General features: G+C 40.3%; 1 protein-coding gene across 2 annotated transcripts in view; it reads right to left on the reverse strand.

Annotated features, from left to right (window-relative positions):
• Positions 1 to 22,724, reverse strand: part of drosha (drosha ribonuclease III) — an 80,086-nt gene that overhangs the window by 15,457 nt on the left and 41,905 nt on the right. For both annotated transcript variants that reach the window (XM_087789258.1, XM_087789259.1), the window contains exons 23-26: positions 18,654 to 18,724; positions 10,010 to 10,054; positions 6,271 to 6,428; positions 110 to 215 (exon numbers count right to left, since the gene is read on the reverse strand). In XM_087789258.1, the coding sequence (XP_087645384.1) occupies positions 110 to 215; positions 6,271 to 6,428; positions 10,010 to 10,054; positions 18,654 to 18,724 (380 nt within the window). The remainder of the gene's footprint in view (positions 1 to 109; positions 216 to 6,270; positions 6,429 to 10,009; positions 10,055 to 18,653; positions 18,725 to 22,724) is intronic.

The following is a 22,724-nucleotide window of genomic DNA, read 5'->3' on the forward strand; positions in this document are numbered from 1 at the left end:
TGGTTGTTTTTTTTTGCAAAGTTTAACCTGGTCAGCACTTGGACCCACTATGATGTTTAAGAAGTCTACAAGCACAACGATCTTCGACAAACATCTCTCAGAACTTTACCGTCAGATGCCCCTCGTGGTGATCCGGGAAGTGGATGAAAAGGTACTCGGTCGCCACCAGCTGCATGATGGAATCTCCCAGGAACTCCATCCTCTGGTTGTGGCCTCTGGATGGAGACAGAGAGGGGAGGGGCGGTGTGAGGCTACGGATGGGCAGGAAGAAGAGCCGTGGACGCTAATGCGTGATGGCAGGAAGAAATGGGCGCAAAAAGAGAAGTAAGATGGAAGACTCCCCGACACGCGTTACTCGGCGTCACATAAGTGGGCCGTGAAAGACATCCGTGCTCTCTCCACTGAACCGACATGCTTTTAGCGGCGTAACAGGGAGCAGAATTGGCTGATGCACATTTCATGGAGAGCCCTTAAGACCCGCAACACAAGTAACTACCGTAGCTTTGATATCGACTCAAAAAATTCACAAAGAAAAGAATACCTGTCAATCTAGACCAGAGTCTTCAGTCTTCTTAGAGCAGAGGGCTGAACCTCAAAATGGTCAAGCTATGAACTATGGTGGCTTGAACCGTTTGTTTTTTAATGTTTTAATAACATTTAAGTTATGGTTAACAATCATCACTGTCCAGTAAAACCACCTTGAAGGTCATTCTGTGTATTAGTGTTAAACCATATTCACAAATATTCATAAATACAAGTACAATCTGCAGGATCATACAAATATTCACCAATAATGACGTCAAAAGAATGTGTGACTTGTTAATAAAGCTCATTTAAACCCTTAAAAGAGGATAGCAAAAGGAGGACTGTGCTGAACATACTGTTCTTTCAAGGACCGGCAACGACAGAGGAGCTGGTTATTAATTCTGCCCTGGATACAAGAGAGATATGAACGTTGGACAAAACTTCGAGAGACAAATGATGCATGATAGAGAATCTCTCTTGCTACACAGATGCACGCACTTAGCGTCAGCGCCGCTGAATATCTTTATTGATTTTATTAAGTAAGTAAGTGAAATGTAATGTAAATACAAGTTTCATTCTTTATTATATGTTCATATCTCATCAGCTATTTCCTCTTGTGTTTGTTTGGGTTGATGGTTACTCGAGAGGCATTTATTTCCACTATTATCTCTGCTATATTCATCAATCAATGACCAGTGCAGTGTTAGTTAAGCTATTACACTTATCTAGGCTTTTTTGGTTGTTATTTTAGTTTTTAAAATGTAGTCTTTTTATTTGTCGTTATATTCTGTATTTGCTAAGGCACGACGGGTCTAAGCTGTATGTTAATCAACTCAGACAAATATCTGACTCAGAGTATTTTTGATTACATTTTTGCAATCATTATATATTTATATAATATAGAAAATAGTGTGGGCCGGAGCAAATAAGGTGTTTTCTACTACACAAAATGTCCCTTTCCTCTATAAAAAAAACGATCTAAATGTGTCCTCACCTCCTCGGTGTGTGTTAAGTAGTTCATAATCATTTATAACAAATTCAAAGCTGTTATAAAACCGATATAATCATACATTTCTGCTCTAGAATCCATCAGATTATCATAAATATTCTCATCTATATAGGGTTTTAGTCCAGCTGCAAATCTCTCAGATCACCCTCAAAATTTGTTTCATAATTCTAATTTGATATAAAGTAAAAAATGTAGATTATTTTGTTGTGTAATTACTTCTTCTTTTTTTTTTACAATGGAATGAGATGGTCAATGAGATGGTGCAAGCAACTTCACACAAAACTACGTCCAACAGTGGGAGCGGCTTAAAAAAACATCATTAGCTTCAGCCAAAAATCATTGAGATTATTGATAATCTATATAATATAAATCGTAGTGATCTGGATGGAAAGGAGGGAAGGTGTTGATTTGGATGAGGTCTAGGGCCAGCGTGAGGCGATGGTCGGAGCCTCTAATAAAAATATTCACATATGAGCCCTGGGGGCTTGAAGAGAGCGCACCAACATGCGTCATCTAAAGATGCAGCAGGAGGACCAAAGATGAGAAGGGGAGTCGCAGAGGTGGAAGACGAGGAGGAGGGCGACATCAAAGCAGCAGGAATGTCAAAGTTTATTGTCCGATTTCAGAGCCTCTGTCTTTCATGTTCTGCGGCTGGAACATCAGCCGGAGACAAAGTGAAACAGCACCTTCAGGAGAGTCACAAATAACTTCTTCAAAGACTTTAGCAACGGACAAAAAAAATATGTTTCCAGCGAAAGGCAGCTAACATGTTGCAAGAGCGAGAAAGAGGCAGGGAGTGAGGATGATGTTGAGGAAAAGAAAATAGTTTTAGAAGTCAGTAAGTAAGTAAGAAATAGTTATTTGTAGAGCGCCTTTCTAGACGAGGGTCTCAAAGCGCTTTCAGAATCAAAAGCAATACACATTTAAAAATACCTAAACATTTAAAAACTCTAAAAGGCCAAGACATAAGACAAACAGCAGTCCCAGAAGATAAGTAAATAGCCTGCACAAATAAAAAGGTCTTAAGATGTTTCTTGAGGGAGTCAGTAGACTCCATCAAACGCAGAGGGAGAGGAAGATCGTTCTAAAGCTTAGGATCAACAGCCTGGAATGATTTCTCTCCTCTGGTCCTGAACCGTGTGCGAGGAACCATAAGTAAATTCTGATCCACAGACCTCAGAGCCCGAGCTGGGGTGTAAGTCTGGATCAGACCAGTTAGGGGGAGCCTGACCATGAATAGCTCTGAAAGTAAGAACCAGAATTCTTTGAATTGAATTGATCCTAAAAGAAACTGGCAAGAGCTTAACTGTGTTAATCACCATCACCCGTCTGAGTCTATTAACATAATTCCACATAACATAATGTTCTTTTTTTTTAACATCTTCATGAAGATGGTGTTGCCACAAGTACATACATTTATCCTTGGGAGTTTGCCCACTAACCCTGAAAACATCTACAGGTTCACCTGAAACATTTCTGGACAGATACAGATACGTGTGACATGTAAAAACAAAGGAGTCATCTGTTGATGAATAATTTAGCCAACAAGCCCTCTAGTGAACACCACATCGATACATAAACATCTTGACAAACGTTTTTAAGTTGACATGATGCAGCATCAGAATCAGACAAAAGATGAAGAAGAAATAGCGTGACTCAAGAGTACAAATTCGTATCTGAACCATCTCAAAGGGTTTTTTTCTTCAGATCAAGCTCACTGTGATAATCCTCTTATGACCTGCTGTTCATGTTCTCAGGAGTGTGACGGACGTGCGCGACAATCTTCTTGGACCTGGACCAAACATTCCACATTCATTCTCACTTGATGATGTAAAGATCTTCTCAAAAGATTCCTGGGATGCTGGCGGTGATGCTCACGGTAACACTGTATACGTAAACGTGCTTTTTTGTCTTATTTATTAACTTACTGTTTCATTCTTAAATGAGTTAAAATGTGAGGCTTTTTTCCCTTAAAGTCATTTTTGGTCTAATTTTCATTCTATATATGCATTTCTTTTCTTCTGCTCTTTGATCATATTTCTCATGACTTCTTCATCTGGCACTACGGCAAATGCGACAGCAGACTTTTGACAGCAGATGCATGTGCACAGGCACACACCCGCGCACACACTCAAGGAGTCAAATTGACTCTGAAGTGGATGATTCAAGGTCTTTGAGCCTTTTTCAAGACTTCTAAAACTAAATTGTCTCCATCGAGAGGCACTCTTTTCTTTCCAAGAAAGGCAAATCTTTTCCACTTCCTCTCCATTAGCTCAATTTTCATCTGACGACCTGAGTGAAGTGAGAGGAGACAATGAACACAAAGGTCACCTCCAAGTAGGTCAAAGCCGTCGTCCCCAAGGGGAAGAATGAGGTCATGAGATAGAGGAGGTTGAGCAGGGAGAGGAGCATGGAACCTCATTGACGGCTTTTAACCTTTCATTTGATTCAAGAACAAAGGACAGAACGACCTCCGAGAGTGCGGCCAGCCGAGTGTTGACCTGTGAGACACCAGAGGTTGCCATCGCTCTGCAGAGAGGAGGAGGGGGTGGTGGTCACACCTGAGGCCAGCACTTTATATCTCCTCACACAGAACCAGATTCTTCTTCTTGATGCATCTTGCTCAGTCAAGATGAAACTTCTTTAATGAGTCTTTGTCATTTGGTTTGAATCAGGCATAGTTTTATTTGATTTAATTGACTCAGCTTCACGTGCTGAGTTCAAAACAAAGAAGCAACTTGTTTACATGTTGAGTCAATGTAGAGGTGAGATGTTGTGTTGTGTTTTGGTTAACGCTGTAGCCTCATGGTAATGCTGTTTTTGTGGAGGAGGTGGACCAGGTTAATGCAAATGTGTGGAAAACCAAAACAAACAATGTTAGATCCTACTAGAGCTCATATTTAACCAGTGTAATGGGTGTTTTAAGAATCCAATGCTTGATACAGCACACATGCATTCAGTGCTGCCATATGGATCATGTGATAGAACACAGCGACAGGCAAACAACGTGTTCCTGTGTGGAGAGTGTACTCCCGCACCATCTGGTCCGTCGCATCTATACCGCACTTTGTAGTGTTGTAAAGGGTGACGGTGTTCGGCTTCCTTTTGGTGGTTTTCATAGTCTGAACCACGCTGTGCATGCTGCTGAGAATGTAGACCGCCTTCTTTCGTTTTGGCACATACACCGTCAGCGTGGCACCAGTGTTTGAAAACACCCGAGTGGTGAATTCATCGCGGTCCCGCTGGCTAGTTGATTGTTGAATTTCTCGGCGAATTTTGTTGACTGTGCCAAGGATGGTGGTTTTCCAGGTATGCAGTCGTTGCGCAAGTGACAGCGATGTGAAGAAATTGTCCGTTGTAACATTTCTTCCCTTGTCAGGGAATGGTTCCATCAGCCTAATAACTACCCCTTGGACAGTCTCTCCCCCACTGGGACGACTGGGGTCCTTACAAAGGTATGGGAGGACATTGCAGATGTACTTGGACAAGTCACAAGCCACCTGAAACTTGATCCTAAACTTTTCGTTGCAATGTACTGCAGGAAACAGCAATGAGTCCTTGACGGGAAAAGCTGTTCATCAATGGAGATGTTTAAGATGTGATGCAGTTGGAAATATTAATATATCTTGGTGTCTGAGCTAGCTTCAGGTAAGATTTCATTTTACATTATTTCCTATTTTATATTTCATTTCAGGCAGGAAGGTGGAAATGGTAGTGCACATACCACCATGTGTATTTAGCTTTGGGCCTTCTTCAGATGTACTGGAATTATTATATTTAATTTCTCTGCATGCATTTGTATTATCATTTGACCTTCCCATTGCTCAAAATTATTTTCTTTTTTTTCACACTGGAGAGGAGACTGCTCCTCAACCAAAGAAGAGAGCTCCCCCCACTGTCCTCCCCACTCCCTCTCAGCATGTTTCCTCCTGTGGTACGACAATGTTCGCTTCGTTTACATAACAAAATGAGTGTCCATAGGGGGTTTACAGACTATCGGCTCTTGCTTGGGTATTCTAGGTAGAACAGCAAAATGCTGGGAATTCTGATGTTAAGATGCTTTCATCGACGTAAAAAGCTGTTTTGGATCAGTGTGAATTCCACAAGTCCTCAACATCTCCTAGATAATCAAATAAAATCCCTTTAACATCGCAAGAAAGACGTTGTAATCATGATCCTACACCGTTTATAAGTTCCCAAAAGTTTTCACTTTCATTTTCTGTTCCCAGACAGATGGACCGATTTGGCTGCATGAGTGTTGAAAAGTTAAGACTAAATACATTGGATACGAGTCAACAAGATTTAGTGAATCTACTGAAATAACCAAATGCATCCGTGAACTTCAGGTTCAAAAAAGGAAGATTGTGGATCTAATATCCGGGCGTAGGCATCTGCAGTGGACCTTGTGTTATTTTGGAAGTTTTGGAATCATACATTTGTCTTTTAGGAGGATATTGAACGCCACACTTGTTGTCCAGAAGTCTAGAAAACACTGGGAGGTCACAGCGAAGTATGAGCAGGAGTCGCATTGCCTCGGCTGCTTGAGATGCTTAGAGTGCGTCTAAAGTCAGATCAAAACAAATTATAAATGCATCACACCTCATCACCTGAGCAAGCAAACAACAACAGTCTGGCCACTTCTGCAGACTCCCCGCGAAGTACATCTGGACCGCAGGCGCCTAACCGAATGTTAATAAGTCTGATCATTCACCAAATGGAAAAACAAAGTGACTCACAGGGTCAGGTGGTTGAAGCCCACCGTCCTCAAGGTGAAGGCTCGTGCCAGCAGACGCACGTGTGTGAACAGGACGCCGATGGACTCCTCGAAGCTAGTCAGCTTCTGCAGCACCGGAGATGACTCGATCAGCTGTCTGTCCGTCATAGGCTCCTGGACCTGCAACCACAGAAAGAGAGAGACTTTAGTTCTGGGCTTTTTCGCCAAATACCTCGCTTTTCTGCGACCATTGGTATTCCAGTAATAAAACTTCTAAATTTTCTCCAAACAAGTCCTTCTTCTTCATCTTCATCATCCCCTAGTGTCACATTGATGTCCTCATCTTGCATGCATTTAATTATAATGGTTGTCTTTATCAACTCCAAAATTCTCTGTCACCTCTGACTTGTCGTAATTCTTACGAACAAATCTCTTGCAGCTCTGGTGCCTGCACTCTCTTCTTGACCTCCATCACTCAGCGATCCTATCATGACCTCTGCTTTCTCACCCCTTATTTACTTCATTTTAATTTAATAGTCAAGACATATTTTAAATAAATTGATAAACATCATTAGTTTCATAACTACACTTTGAAATATAACTGTTCTTTTCGTCGTCTCTTTTTCCCCCCCGACGGCCCCTCACAGTGTTATCTGTAGTGTCCAGTATGTATAATCTCAGGAAATTTAACTGCCCCCCCCCTGTGGTTGGTTGTAGGAGGATCGCAAACAAGTGGTTCTACGGGTTACCTGCTGAGCAAGCTATACGTCTGCAATTACCTTTTTCTACCTGTACCAGCATGTGAGAACGATTTTGTTCCAGTATTTCATCTAGGATTTGATCGTGATTGCTTGCGTTAATAAATAGGATCTGCCAGATGTACATTTAATTTGGTTTGTTGTGAGGTTCACAGATGAAGTGATATGATCAGATAAATTATATAAATTGTTCTGGAGTATGTTCACCATCAGTATCCTTCTGGTTGCGAGGTCGCAGCACTGACACTGTAACACTTGATTTAATCTCTACAAAATGCCCTTGACTGGCTCACACAGGACTTGCAAACTCAAGACACTGCTGGTTCATGTAAAGAACTTGTTCTCCTAAGGATTAGCTTTATTTAGTCACTCTGTCACAACTTCCTAAATGGACGCATTCCGCCTGACTGTATCAGATGAATTACTTAAATAAGTATCTACATAACTAGCTGCCGGAGGGCCTATGTTGCAGTTTAGCATCTTTTTTTTCACTTCCCCTCTAAACAAACCGACAGTAGCAGATTTCTTATTCATTAAATTAAGAGTCAAACTGGCAGCTCTATTTGCTGTCTAAAGAGTCAATTTATATCCCCGGCCCCGAGAATGTATTGTACGCTCCCAACGTCTTCGCCTAGTCGCTTCAGAGAAAGGCGGCCTTTGATGAGGCTGGCTACGAAGGTCTGTCCGCGTTGAGGGAACAAAGCACATTACGTGTCTCACATTAGCATCAGGGTTGGTTTGGTTCAGAGGTACGAGAGTTCAGGGAGAATATTCTGCTTGATTTCACGATAATCGCACTCTTTCCTGGCCTCATTAGAAAAGTAAGTTGTGCTATGAAAGCATGTTTGCTGAATCAAGAGATTTCCTGATGGCTGCATTAATTAGGCCGCCAGAAACATCTACGGTAATTGGTCTCAGCGTTGAACAAATGTGAGTCTGGCCGAGAACCCCTCCTCTTCGAATTGGCGTTGTTAGTCTTTTCGGGTGAGCTGTATAAAAGACGTCCAAAAGTATGACATGACAAAAACAAGGGATTCGATCTTTCATCATCCCCGTGTGTCGACGGATTGACAGTCAACAGTCAGCAATGGTTGAGGCGAGAGTGTTTGTTTTTTTTCAACTTGAACACATAAATAGAACGCGGCTGGTAATTCCATGGCTTCAGTCTTCCTGATGTCCAAAGAAACACTTATTTTCTGGCTCTGGTGAATTAAGGAAAGATAAACGCCAGGCATGGCCCCTAGCATCATCTCATAAGAACAGTGCTCTCAGGGCACTGGCTGTCCCTGGAACACAGTATCTAGGAATGTCATCTCCTTGCTTTAACACAGACCAGATTCACCCGTGCATGAGTCAAGAGTTGAACACACTCTTAAACGATCTCAGTGGCTTGAAAAGCAGAAAACAAGCGTGTACAAAAGAATGACAACTTTGGATGGACATTTTAGTAAAAAAAATGCTTACATCTATAACATGCTTTTGAATAATTGACTGTGCCAATTTTAAGATTGCACCTTTATGTGTTAAAGTAATGGATAAAATTAACAATGTTGCTTAAGAAGGCTGGTTTACTATTGATTGTTAAATGTAAAATAAAACAACCCATTAATCAATTAAATTTGAATTAACAAGTAGAATCCAAAAAGGAACTGTAAAGCTTACAATCCAAACATTTCAGGGCCCCAGTGATGATGTTTAAACTCTACTCCAAACTGAAGAGATGAGTTCACAGAAAGATTGTGAGAGGAGAGTTGTTTATTTAGTTAGAAAGTAAATGATAAAAGTGATTGACAAGTTCCTCACTCAAAACCATCATGAAGAAATATTAGCTTCAGGTAAGGAATGTTTCCAAGTCTTACCACAGCAGCTACATAATCATAAAGAAGAAAAGGTTGTTGTTGTGAACATATCAAATAGTGCATCTCAATGACATAATCATGTCATTGGATGAACCAACCGACCTTCAGCGTGGGATAATTTAATGTAGTTGCTGAGGACTGTGAGAGAACCCTAGTAGAACTCCTGGTTAACTCGTTCTAGCTGCTGCATGAGTTGCACATCAATTATGGAACAAATGACGGTACTTTATGATCTGAATTAATAATGAGGACAGCTTCTATTCTTTCAGAGGAGACCAAAGGTCAGGAGACCACGCTGCTTGGGCACGATTTAAAAGGCATGGGACCACCCTAAGAAAAGCCCCTCTACCGCACACAGCGAAGGTTGACGAGGTAGTTGCTCTGAAGCAGCTTATGAATGCTCCTGGCAATCAATGGGTATGGCAGTGATGTCAACTTTTTTGTGAGAAAAACAGAAAAAGGCTCCAAAGATGAAGGTATGTAAAGATGTAAAGCAGCAAGACAGGTGAAGGTGGAGGACATCAGAAGAAGTAGCACGGGAGCTGAAAAACCTTTCAGGTCTAAAGTGATTGAGTTTAGATTTTTTCCAAGCTCAGATTTGAATCTTACCAAACTTAATTTGAATCAAAGTGTCAGCAGGTAAATCAGTAGGAGCTAAAGCAGGATAAAGGAAAACCACATTTTGATTCATGAAAAAGGAGGGTTTAGAATCCAATGAATAATACTAAAACCAATGCAAATGATGAAAATCATAACATTAATATTCAAGTCAGACACCTCGAGAGCAAGAGTACAGTAAAGTGGGTAAATTCACAGATAATGTGCGGAAATGCACAAATACACACGAGCAGAGATCAAGGGGCTGACGTGCCTCGGCAAGCGAACAAAAAACACTCAGAGAGACGATGCTTGATGCTTCCTGGCGGACACAGCGTAGACGAGGGACTTGAATCCCGTCATCAAATCTTTGATCACGCTTCATACCCTAATTTTGAACAATGCTTTCAACAAAAATATGGTCACTGGATTGGGTAACGATGGAATCAAAGTGTGTGTGAAAGAGCTGCCCTTAAAGGTCACACACAAACACTCAAACACCAAATACTTGTTTTGCCAAAGAAAATGATAACGAAAGTGAACCAACCTGCAGGGGGTGAGGTGGGAAGTTGAGCCAGACTTCCCGGAGATCCTGGAGAGAAAAAAAAAGAGGAGAGGAAGGGTTGGGGAGAACAAGAGAGACAGTTATTGAGAGGAGCCATGCAAACATCAGACAAAAGGATTGTAAAGAAACATATCTTTGGACCAGAAGGTGAATAAACACACAAGACTGCAAGTCACAGTTCATGAGTCAAAGATCATAAATCTAGGCTATCAAAGTAAAAAAAAAAAAGGGCTTTTGACATTAGGGTAGTGAGTGTATGTGACAGGTGCATTAAAGGTGTAGAGCGAATGTTGCAGGCGTACAGTATATGTGTCAGCTGTATTGTAAGTGTAGGTGGCGAGTGTAATGCAGTTGCAGAGCGTATGTGGCAGGTGTAGTTCAGGTCAGGTATATCAACAGTGTCTAGAGTGACGGATATAGTTCAGATGAAAATTGCATGGTAGGTGTAGTTAAAGGGTTAATGGTTGGGGATCTCACATTCGACTTCATATTTGTCCAAAATGACGCAAATAAATACATCCAAATACCTCCATGGTGCTCATCCTTGACTGCTAGGCCACCAGCTAAAATCTTGCACACTGACACTTGTGTTTAAATGAGTAAAGACTTATGTACTTTTTATATCACTTTTATTCTACTATTTATCACAAAAACCTACATATGAATATAAACCTATGTACAAACCAAAATAAAAACAATTATTTTGAAGAACATTGTTAAGATAGGAGAAAAAAAAAGGAAAATAATAAATATAAAAATAAACAATGTTAAATGAAAATAACTAATAAAACCCACAATGTAAACTTCATAAAATCTGCATTTCTGTATTATCCGCTGACGAACAGTGCATATTCTGTGGGTTACTTTATTTACTTAAGTGATACGATGTTCTGTTATAGTGTTTCACATTAAGTATTAAAATATATGTTCTTTAACGCACCACACCAACTGCATCGTCATTGAATGTATAATTGACATGTGAAAAAGAGGTGCAAAGAAAGTTAACATACGTTGTGTTTCTTCCCGTCTACCTCATCCAGCATTCATTGTTTTTTTGTTTTTTTTAATATAATAACATAACATACTGCAAAAACGAATGAGGTTACTGTAATTAGTTATACGTGTTGTATGTTAGTTAAACATTGGTTTGTTGTTAATTGCTCTATAATAAAAGAAAATAGTATGGTATGGTATAAATTACAAATCTTATCAAGTTCAAAAGTTAGAACAGTACAGTTCTAACTTTTGCTCCACTTTTTATGATCTCCAGACCCTTGTCTAGATAGTGCCATCCAGATCCAGGATCCTTTATTACTCTCCTCATCCACTCCTCCCATATTTTTACAAAAAATCTGGTTCAGTTGAAGGTGTCAGAAGGAGGTATTCTCACGCCACTCTCAATCATTGTTATTTAAGTGGGACCTGTTTTTCATCTTCTCTCATATAGTGTTATTTAAACGGTGTATTGGTTCACTCTGTTAATATTTGACACTTTAACTAATATAAAATTGAATTGAACAGCATGTGGCTGTACTGATTATTGTCATTATTATAGAGTCCCCCCTGCAAACCAATGTGACACTGTTCTGTTGACCAGAGTAAGATCCAAGCCCTTGACATGTCTTATCTCAAACAGCACATGGAACCAGTAGATTGCACGAATATAAAGGCGACATGACTTCTAATTGACGTGTAGATGACACATGTATTAAGTGTCCTCCGGACTGCTCCTTTGTTCATAGGACACCCTGACAACCATATGGCAATGACTTAAAAATGGTTTCAAATCACACCAGCAGAGTGCAATGTCTCTTGAGAGCAACAGCAAACTAGTCTCATTCACATAATCTGTAAGACTGAATCTGAATCCTTTTCTCAAACCAAAACAATAATTTACAAACAAACAGTAAGATTGTGTTACTGACTTTGTAAGAAACTAATTGGATGTTACGAAATGGCTTCATGTTGACTTGTTAAGAACTAGAAGTAAAACTTAGCGATGGAGTCAGGATTTCTCACAACAGAGTGATTCTTCAGAATTCATAAACTCCATTAGGAGATTGTTAAAAAGATGTAATAAATAGGGCAGTGGAAATCAACTGCCTTTTGGAAATCTTAGATTCTGCCATGAGCCTTACTGCATATGACAAAGCAAGCAACTGATGATATCGGCCCCACATCACCGCGGCGCAGAGAAACAAAGAACTATCGTGGTTTTTATTTATATATCACTCCAGTTCAGCTTCAAATCAATAAAGTTTATGTAACGAATATTGCTTAGATTGCGTGTCGGCCTGTGACAACAGCGGGAAGATTGCTCTGGTGTACATCAATGCTAACGTTTCATCTCAAAGGATTTTGGTGGAAAAGTGACTCACAACACAATCAAGGACAGTTAAATATTAATTCACTGATTCCCATCCCAGTGTGAGTCTGTCCGCAGTTCTGTTAGTGTGGTCAAGCAAATTTGTTTCGAAGGAGCCGCATGAAGGTGTGAACAGACTTTCACAACCTCTGAAATTACTCATGTCTTCTTGAGTGTACTTGTCTTGTTTATTGTAATAAAAAATCAGAGCCAATCGAGATTTTTGGAAAACTACCTCATTACATATGAGGTCAGCATGATCCGACACATGAAGACCGTGTGAAGTTTGCTGGATGATTTTTATTTACTAGGACTTTAATATGTTGGAAACTCTCTCCCCAAGTATGTTAAGGTTTAGTCACAGCACCGTGAGAAAAAGCTTCAACGACTCAAAAATTTGGGATAGTTCCTTTTTTTTTCTACAAGTTGTAGTAGCAGACTTAGAGTGAAATTCGGAAAACTCTCCCGGGCGACGATAAAATGCTGTCATGGCAACACGTTAAGTATCCTTGGTGATTCCTCACTAACATTCTTCGGCAGGAGGACCATCGGAAGACTCAAGTATTCCACAAGATGACAGAAAGTGAAGTTTCCTCCTTATCAACACTTGTGATTAAAATCCACCTGATCCTCCCACGACCCGAATATAGACCCTCAGCTAATGTTTCAATTACAGGAATCCATAGACAATGACTAATCCTGCGTGCAAGGGGTTTAAGAATAACTTTTTCCTTTCTGCGACACAAGAAGCTGTAATTACAGGAGCACTAATCATGGGCTGAATCATGGTATTTAGAGAGCTGGAAAATATACATTTATCTCAATGTAAACAAGGAGCTTGTCATGTGTGAGTGTGAGGGTGGGTGGGTGGGTTGGGAGGGGGCTTTAAATTGCTGCTATGATCTTCATTTCTGAAGCCACTTCAATCAGCAGGTCCATCGAGAAATCAAGGCGCCGGCTCGCTCAGACTGCACACTTGGGGAAACAAAAAAGCGAATCGTGATTGGTAACACCACTGAAAACCCGAACAGACACACACACACACGCACACACACACATCCATTATTGGGACATAATAGGGCTCTTTTCTGACAAGGTCCGATGCTCCCTGACAAATTGGTCTCTGGCCGCCAGCTGCCGATCAATCCATCAAATGCAGAAGTGCAGCAGAGCGATCGATGGCGAGATGTTTGCTGATCAATAGCTACATGAAAGGAGCGTAGTGAGCGATGTGAAAGCTCATGCTGCCCATCTAGACGTTTAATTCGGAGGGCGAAGAGTTAAGAAAGTCCAGCCAGGGACAGAATTGAGATCCAGCAGATAGAGATGAAAGGTAGAACTACGGACATGTATGTAAACCGCATACAAAGCAAACACTGAGGTTGTTTTTTTTTACCTTCAAATGGGAATTCACAGTGAAGCACAAACATACGTCCCTTTAGATTTGTGTTTCAAAGGCAGGCACAGTCGAACTGAACACTGACTTCAACTTTATTTTCTACTTATTGTCAATTATAAATAATACATGCTTTGTTTACCACTGGAACTCTGGTTTCCTCCCACAGTGTAAACAACCAGTCCAGGTTGGGAGCAACAGAGAAGCAAAATAATCTAATGCTCACTGTTTCACCGGCCTCGGCAGTCGTTAAAAAATTAGCAGCCTTTGTTTCCTCCAGGCTTCTAAAAGTAATGAGGATGGATTCCATCCTCTTCCGGACTATGGTTGTTTAGTAACCGGAGCTGGAGAGAAGGAATCGGGAGCCACAGGGTAACCATGAAAGTCTGACCAATCAGCACATAGCAGAGAGAGCCACGGCTATTTGTGACCTCTCTGGACTGCACATTGGTGACGTCCTGGAGGTGTACAGAATAGACCGAGATGGCCAGAATAATCCAGTGACAAAGACATGGTAACATGGGAGAGAAGGATGGCGAGGCCTGGTTAAGAAAAAATCTTCCAGAATTCCACAAAGGACATCTGAAAAAGGCTGAGGCCAATGTGGAAAAATACAGCAATATTTTGTCATTAAAAGAAAAATGAAAGTGAACTTTTCTAATCTGTCCGTCATCCTCTTGGTTTCAACAACAAATAAAACTCTTGAAATAAAAGTCACAGATGTTTTTTGCAGTCAAACAAGTAGCTTTGGTGCCTAAACATAAGAAGTGATACTCCGGTTCAGCCAATTAGGCGCTGTTCCTCCTGGAGCTCCATCACATTCACACGGTTTGGTCAATCTTTCCTCGGAAGTTTCATCTCCAGAAAGGAAGTCTATGGACGAGCAACTCTTAACATAGTCTCTTGAGTGAAGGTCAATTTTAAAAGCTTTTTAAAAAACACTTACGATCTGGACAATATCTCAGGTGCCAACACCGTTTTACTCTCACATGGATAAGTAACTTTCAGTCAGATGTCCCTGTAGTCACTCTTTTTAAGCACTTCATCCAGAATCCAGATTTCAATTGTATGAATTCCTCGTCAGCAACTTTTCATTCCCTGCTTCTTCACTTTAAAGCACTTTGACGCATTTTAAAGAAATACATTTGCCTTGACTCCACATAGTCCTCAATGTGTTTGTACCACAAACACATTTTGGAGTAGGGTAAATTGGGATCCTTGACTTAATTTGGTTTTATGAAGTGGTAGCAGAGACGGCGATTTATCTCTCTTGTAGCTTCCTGTCCTCACATTCTGGTCCTGCTGCCCATGCTGGTGGCTTGGTCCACTTCCAACTGTCTCTTCCCAGCATGCTACGGTGGAGCAGCCATCAGGAGCAGTCAGCGGGGGGGGACACTCAACTATTTCAGTCCGGAGCATTCCTGACTACACGGCCTTCTTACGCAGACAACTGGAAAAATAACTGACTGATGTCACACCTGCCCCTTCCACTGGGTGAGGTTGCCATGGTGACAGCTTGAGATGTACAGCAGCTACTCAAAAGAAGTAAAATAGCAACAGTGGGGACAACTGAAACTACCCACTTCAGTAGAAAGAGGATTAAATCATCTGGATGAGAGGCTGAAAGGTTGTGTTCAAATATGTCCATTTTGTGTTAGTATCTATAGATCTTCTTGTCACAATCTGAAGGTCTTCACATTAGCATTTGTTATTTTTGATGCATCTGATAGTCTTCTTCATATACCGTAAGCATCCGAAGCTCTTTTCTTCGTTTGAATCTGCAGATGTTCATGTTTGCATCTGTAGATCTCAAAAGTTTTCTCCCATTTACAGTAGCTGTGTGTGTGTGTGTGTGTGTGTGTGTGTGTGTGTGTGTGTGTGTGTGTGTGTGTGTGTGTGTGTGTGTGTGTGTGTGTGTGTGTGTGTGTGTGTGTGTGTGTGTGTGTGTTAGTTGCCAACAGACTATGGATATCTTTTTTTAGAAGCAAGGAGAGGCAGCCAAGCTTTATCTCAGCAGGGCATGAGAATCTGACATTTTGATTGTTTAAAAGTGTCTGTATAAGTGTGTTAAAAATCAACAGTAATTTCAGTTCAATGTTTTCAACTTCAGTTACTTTCATTTTAGCATTATGTAGTTATAATCTGGTGTTAAATAGTTCTAAGTTATGTTTGTCTTGTTGCTGGTTGACGTGTTGTTTATTTAAATGTAGTTTGTATGTTTTGTCTTGGTACTGGTTGTCCTGTTGTTTGTTGTTGTGTTTTTTTATGTTATTGTGTTGTTCATGTGTGTCTTGGTACTGGTTGACGTGTTGTTTTATACTTTTGTGTTGTTCATGTTTGTCTTGGTACTGGTTGTTGTGTTGTTTATGTTATTTTGTGGTTCATGTTCGTCTTTGTACTGGTTTTCGTGTCTTTTTTGTTATTGTGCTGTTCATGTTTGTCTTGGTACTCGTTTCGTGTCATTCTTGTTATTGTGTTATTCATGTTTGTCTTGGTACCGGTTGTTGTGTTGTTTATCTTATTGTGTTGACCAGGTTTTATACGTTACTTATTGAACGTGAAAGATAAAGCATTTCCGTTTGTAAAAATATCTTTCAACTTTTACTTTCCATTGTTGGTGCATCATTTGTTGCTCAAAATAATTTAAGTAAAATGGAAAATAAATTAAAAAGAAGTGTATTAAATATATAAACACATACAGTACAGAATTTATAAGTATTGTTTGGTTGATAACAAATAACAAATTAAAGCTTGTTGTAATGATGAAATTAAACTTGACCACATCCTCACTGACAACCGACTTTTAAATCTTATTGCATAAATGTTGCACAACTGTAGAGCTAGCTTTTCCTGGGTTCCCTCCGTTCCACAGTTCAAAACAAGAGACAATGGATGGATGAGACAAAAAGACACATGAAGACATTCATGTTGCATCTGGGCTGCTTCCTTTAATCAGCCACATCAACAAGACATTGCATCAATCGTCAACGGACCGCCACCATGTGTCCTGCGTCCTGGTGTGCGTGGGAGTTGACGCCTGAACAGCAGAACAACCTGAGCCCATTATGGTCTGGCCTGCTGCTACGAGCCTTTAATTGATTCACAACACTGTTGGCCAAGACCAATGCAAACACTCATTTGCTCGTTAATTATTCACGCCAGCTGCACACGCAAACGCACACCAGCAGGTGTCCTGCTGGAGACCCGCAACTCCTGGACTTTCTACGAGACAGACGAACGTTTCTTTCGTGGGTTAACGTGGCTGCAGCTTCTCGTATATCCTCGGATTTTCCAAGGGTGGATTATTAGTATAACGAGCAGATGGCGGATGATAGGGTGACGAGGGAAAGCGGGGTACAGAGGGAGGCAGGGAGGCGAGAGCGGACCATGCGAGCGTCTTAACACAGTTCCCTATAATAAAGACCAGTCGTTGAAGCTGCAGCTTCTCCTGTTTGATCCAGGATTCTCAAACAGCTCGGAGACTCTACAAGCTCACATTTGAGATTTTACATCCACTCAAGTGACTTGAATCACTGTCTTCAGTTGCCATGAAAAGTGCCTTTTAATCAGATTAATCACAGGGTATTTTTTCACAACCATGTGTTAAAGTGACTTCGGCTGCTTCGTAAGTAGTAATATAGAAGTGTGGGGGCTAGAAGATGGTTTTTAGGTACACATTTAGAATAATTATCATTATAACTAGTTAAAATATCATTTGCAAACTGTTAATCGATGAGTTATTGATGACTATTTGAGGAACAGTTGCAATTTAGACAACATATAAACTATTAACTAATACGTAGTAAGTCATTAGCAAGTCATTTACTAATAGCTTGTTCATGATCTTTTACTAATTTAGAAGCGTATATTAATCATTAACATACATTTAACAGGCCATTTATAACTTGTTAACCAACAGCTTTTAAGTAATCTATAGGCCATGTACTGTATAATACATTTATAAGCCGTTATATGAAAAGTGTATTTTTGTTCTGTTAACCATCTACAAGGTACACTTTTTATTTTATTACATTTTTTTTAAATAATTATTTGTATTTTACCTCAGCATAATCACTGCACATTTGCAAACACTACAGACAAGTTGGTTAGTCATTGAATATTCGCTCTGGAACCAGCAGCCTTTGTTCGCTACAAACCCAAAGTTCGCCTAAAATCGAACTTCTAAGAGCCTCTTAAACTAAAGCGCTTCGTCTGTTAGGGATCTGATAGGATTGCCCATCGTCTGTTAGGATACGGATGTTAGAATTCTTGGCGACGTCTGTCACCTCCCTCCAGACCTGCACTTTGAATGTCCCTGTCACAACTACACTACTGAGAGAAGAAAATATTTGCTAAACTCCACTTAATCTAAAAATTATTTTCATCTCATCTTCAGAACTTATTTTTCTTCTCTCTCTCTGTTGTTTGTGCCATGTCTGACAGGATTGCATCGAGACCTCATTATATAGTGATCATTGCTCATTTATCGGCTAGGATTTATGCTATCTATTGATCACCATGAGCCGCTCTCGTCTTACGATAGATTTATGATCTTACAAAATCTTTTCTTGATCTGATTTGAGGTTTCCACATTGTTCATAAATCTAGAGTTGTTTTTTTGTAGTGTATACCTTAATATACAAATCTGCATGTAGATTTATAAAAGTTTTATAGAGGAGAAACACTAAGTTTCAAATTCCAACTATGAAGGAAAAAGTCAAACTGTCGGACAATACTTTGATCAAAAGTTCACAGATAGACTGGAACATCAACAACTGTTCAAGAGTGCCCAAACATTGTAAAATAAAACAGTGAGAGGAAATTTAGAGTCAGCCATGACCCACCGGCACCACATCAAAACTCACCAGGACGTTGAAGAGGAGTCGACCAAAGAGCGTGCGAGCTTCTTCCAAACCTCCCTCCAGATAAACGGCTCCTGAGAAGACCAAAGTCATGTTCTTCAGTGCGTGAACAAGGTAAAAATACGCATTAATCCATCCTCTGAAGTCACTCCTCATATCAGTTGACAAGTTGACGTTTTTTGTTACATTTGAAAAGATTATTTATTAAAGATTTATTAAGATTAATAAAACAAGGTCATATAAATTAAAGAGATATTAAACCCAAAACAAATGTTTTCCTTAGAGAAAATAAAATATTCAGCAAAGAAAATTCACATGTTTTAAAAATGAAGTGCAAAATAAAAGATGAGGGGCATCTACTTGAGAAAAATAAATACAATAAAATATTCACACACAAACACCAAAAAGTATTTTCATTGAGTTTTGAGAAGAGGTAAGTTTAAAATAATCAATAAAGAAATACAATCCTTGTGAGAGCGTTCGGCAGACGTAGGTTCTGAAAAGCACTGATCCTGTGACAGAGAGCGGACCGCCAGCAAAAAAAGTTAAGACTAAGAACGAAATCTACGTTAAGTCAAACATCACAAATGCTTCTCAGTATGTGTCGTTACACTCTTTGCTGGAGTCTCTGCACTGATCCCACATCAACACTTCCACCATCACCTTCACAAATGTGACACTTGGGTGCAAAAATCAACTCTAAGATGAGATTCCACATGAGCGGACGCACACTGATGGAAACACACATGTAAAGACGCCTACTTAAGAATCTGTGGAAAAACAAAAGAATTATCAAACTTCTTTTAACTACTTCTAAAAAGTGTAAAAAAAAAACAACAAAAAGGAGCAGCAGACCCTAGTGATTCTCTGGTTTGTCTTCGTAAAGACTATCAGAAAAAAAAATCTTCTGCTGGTAGATCAGTGCCATCATCACAACTTTGATGAGTCCAGTTCAAGAAACAAATTGATGAGTTAACAGAAAGTTATTCAGTCCATCAAATAACAACTTCACTCTCCACCAGAAAAGAGTGTTCATCTCCCAGAGGAGGGTGGAGGAGGGTGGAAAGGGGCTTCAGGCGCTAAAGGGGAATTAGAAACCTACACACCTCTGCTGACGATTAGAACCATCACTGGCTGATAAAGTGGAAAAATGACGTCTCTCTGACAACACGTCTCTCTCAGCACAAAATCAGAACCCCCCTGCAGTGATGGAGACTTAAGGATGAAGAGAATGAGGTGAAAGAGGAAGAGGAGAGTAAGAGGAGCAGGAGATATAGAAAGAAGAGGCGGAGAAGAATTAGGAAGAGGAGAAGAAGCAGAAAGAAGAGGGAGAGAAGGATGAAAGGTATACGAGTTTATAGAACTACTCTATCCTTTTAAATGGATTATTCATTGATGTTAAATAGAAGTCCAGTTTAGGAAAAGTTTGCAAATAAAATTAGAGAAAGTCTTTTTTTATTCTCTGTGAAATATATTGCGTTTTTTTTTTTTTTTTTCATGCAATATCTTCCTCTGTAAAGTTTTCATGATCGGAAAAGATCTGACTGCATGTGTTAGGATTAATTACGTCTAATTCTGCTATCTTTTCCCATTTGGGTCTTTTTTACCCTCTACTTGAACATGGTTTCACAAGCCTTGCTGAGTCAGCACTTGGTTTTTGATGGAAAAAAAACAAGCCAATTACAGAGTATCGTTCTCTGCCCTCGACAACTGGTCTGGTCACTGTCTTTTGTTTAATGGTAAGAGAAGGAAAAGGTGGAGGAGACATCCAAACTGTTTAAACAAATTGTCTTGAAAAATAACAAGTCGCATGTGGCAACTCAATCAGGTCAGAGGCAAATAAGGCTAAAAGAGAGGCACAATACTTCCCCGGAAAATTCAAATATTAATGAAATACAGTATAAAATATAAAAAATTCAAAATATATGATATAATGACGATTTTCAGAACTTTCAGCTTTATAATCTTCACTTCTTCTCTGCAGAGTAATTTCTTTGAGTTTCTAAGTACACTTTCATCTCTGGGCAATACCAGTATGTCTGCTTGTGTATTAATAGAATGATGAGTGGTATACTGTATAGTTTATGAAGAAGGTTAACCTGCGTGGGATGAAAACTGATTCTTCTTATCGTGATTGACTTTGGTTCCGACAATCGACCCATGTTGCTTCTAAGAGCAGCGAGAGTCATTTAAACTTCCTGTACGTCTCCTGGTTGAATCATTCGCTCTGTAATGAAAGATTCTGTGTTGGGATTTACCATTGTATAAAAAAATCATTGCGATACATCGAAATATGGCAACATTTTTTTTTACACCCAATACTCAATAGCACTGTTCCAATATTTAGATTTAGAAATTTTAACTTAGTTATTTTATGGTTTGCATTTCAATCGTGTGTGTATAAAAGACAATCTTTCAATTAAAAATTAAAAATGTATTTACAATTAACACTTAAATATTCACAGCGTTTATTCATTAGTGTGTTGCAATCCAACCTCCGGCTACTAGTGAGCAACATTTGTCATTTCCTCCGTGCCAAAGGAACAACAAAACGGGCGAAATGGCAGCAATGAATGAAAAAAAAAAGGATGCACCAGCAGCTTATAAAGCTGATGTTTGGACCCATTTTGGCTTTAAAACAAAGCAAGACAGTGGCGATGTTAATAAGCACCATGTGATCTGCAGTATGAAATCTGGGCATTGGACCAGCTTGTCTTCCTCCAAAAAAAATCTTCAGTAAATGAATGTTCTCTTCATCTGACTGCAAGTCATGTGCACCTTATATGGCGGATGTTAAGCATGTAATGGCATTGAAATGGAAACAATATATCGTATCGTATTTCCAGATTCTTGTTTGTCCTGTATGCATTTTTTGGTTTGTGTATTGTTCAGAAGGGAAAAGTTAGAAATTATGATATGAAAAAGCTTTTGTTGCATTTCAGATGTCGAACGTTTCAAACCAAGTTCAGAAGCTTCAGGTAATTTTTACCGGAACAGACGTGTGCAACTTAATTTTCACTTGAGTGACATTTCGCACAACTTCCTGCAACTCTAGAGACACAAGAGTCACAGAAGTCGGTCCAACAGCAGACGCCGGAGAGGGGTCACATCATGCCTACGAGTGAGTCAGCGTCTCGCAGGAAGACTGAGGAGGAACCGACGTCTGACGGCGAAACAAAAGGAAGTGACGGTGCGGCGGCGGCAGGATGAGTCCACCGGCTGCATTGTGTCTAAATCTGATATTCAGCAAGTGGGAGATAATCCTTTCTCTGTTTCCCTTTAAGAGGAAGAGCTTAGATAGACGGCCCTTACAAAGGTTCACCATCTGTATCCCCCACGGCTGCTGGCAGCGTATAATCCACAGATCGACTGTACAAGAAAATTAGGGCCATAAAACAGAGCAGAGCCTCTTTTCTCAGCTCGTCCATCTTTTTAGGGGAACAGAAGGAGGAAGAAGCGGCGCGGCTTATAAGAGCAGAGGACCTGAGAGCAAGGGCAACAGGCGAGCTTTCCATGAACGTGGGGATGGAGGGAGTCGGAAACAGACGAGGGGGCTAAAAGAGCTCAGATGAGAACGGCCCTCTCCGGCAGCAGTTAATGACGGCGGATCAGAAAAGTAAGAATTTCATTCAACACTTTAAATTATTCAGGGTTTCCGGGCCAACATTTGCATTGCAGATGTGTCTCCATCCCTTCCCTCGCCCCATTGCTCTGCGGCCTCGGGCGCGAGATACAGACACATTCTCTTCTCGCGGAGGAACGCCGCTCATGCAAAGCAGCGGATTACCCGCCACTTTCCGGAAACGGAGCAGGTTCAAGGGTCAGCGTTGCAGGGAAACAAATAAAACTGAGGTCAAAACACAGCGAACTGGGGCGGGAACACCGAGCCAAGATAGAACTCAGATGCGAGATGTGCCTGTGAAGCAAGAGCGACGTCCTGCACTACACACCTAATGAGCCAAACAACTACATAGAATTGTGCATTTGTCAGTTAACTTCTCCTAATCCAAATGTTCCAGTTTAAATGGACGAGAATGTCTCTGGTGTTTGACCCCTGGATCACATCTGTGAACC

The sequence above is a fragment of the Callionymus lyra genome, chromosome 4 (assembly GCF_982586985.1).
Source record: "Callionymus lyra chromosome 4, fCalLyr1.hap1.1, whole genome shotgun sequence".
Taxonomy (NCBI): Eukaryota; Metazoa; Chordata; class Actinopteri; order Syngnathiformes; family Callionymidae; genus Callionymus; species Callionymus lyra.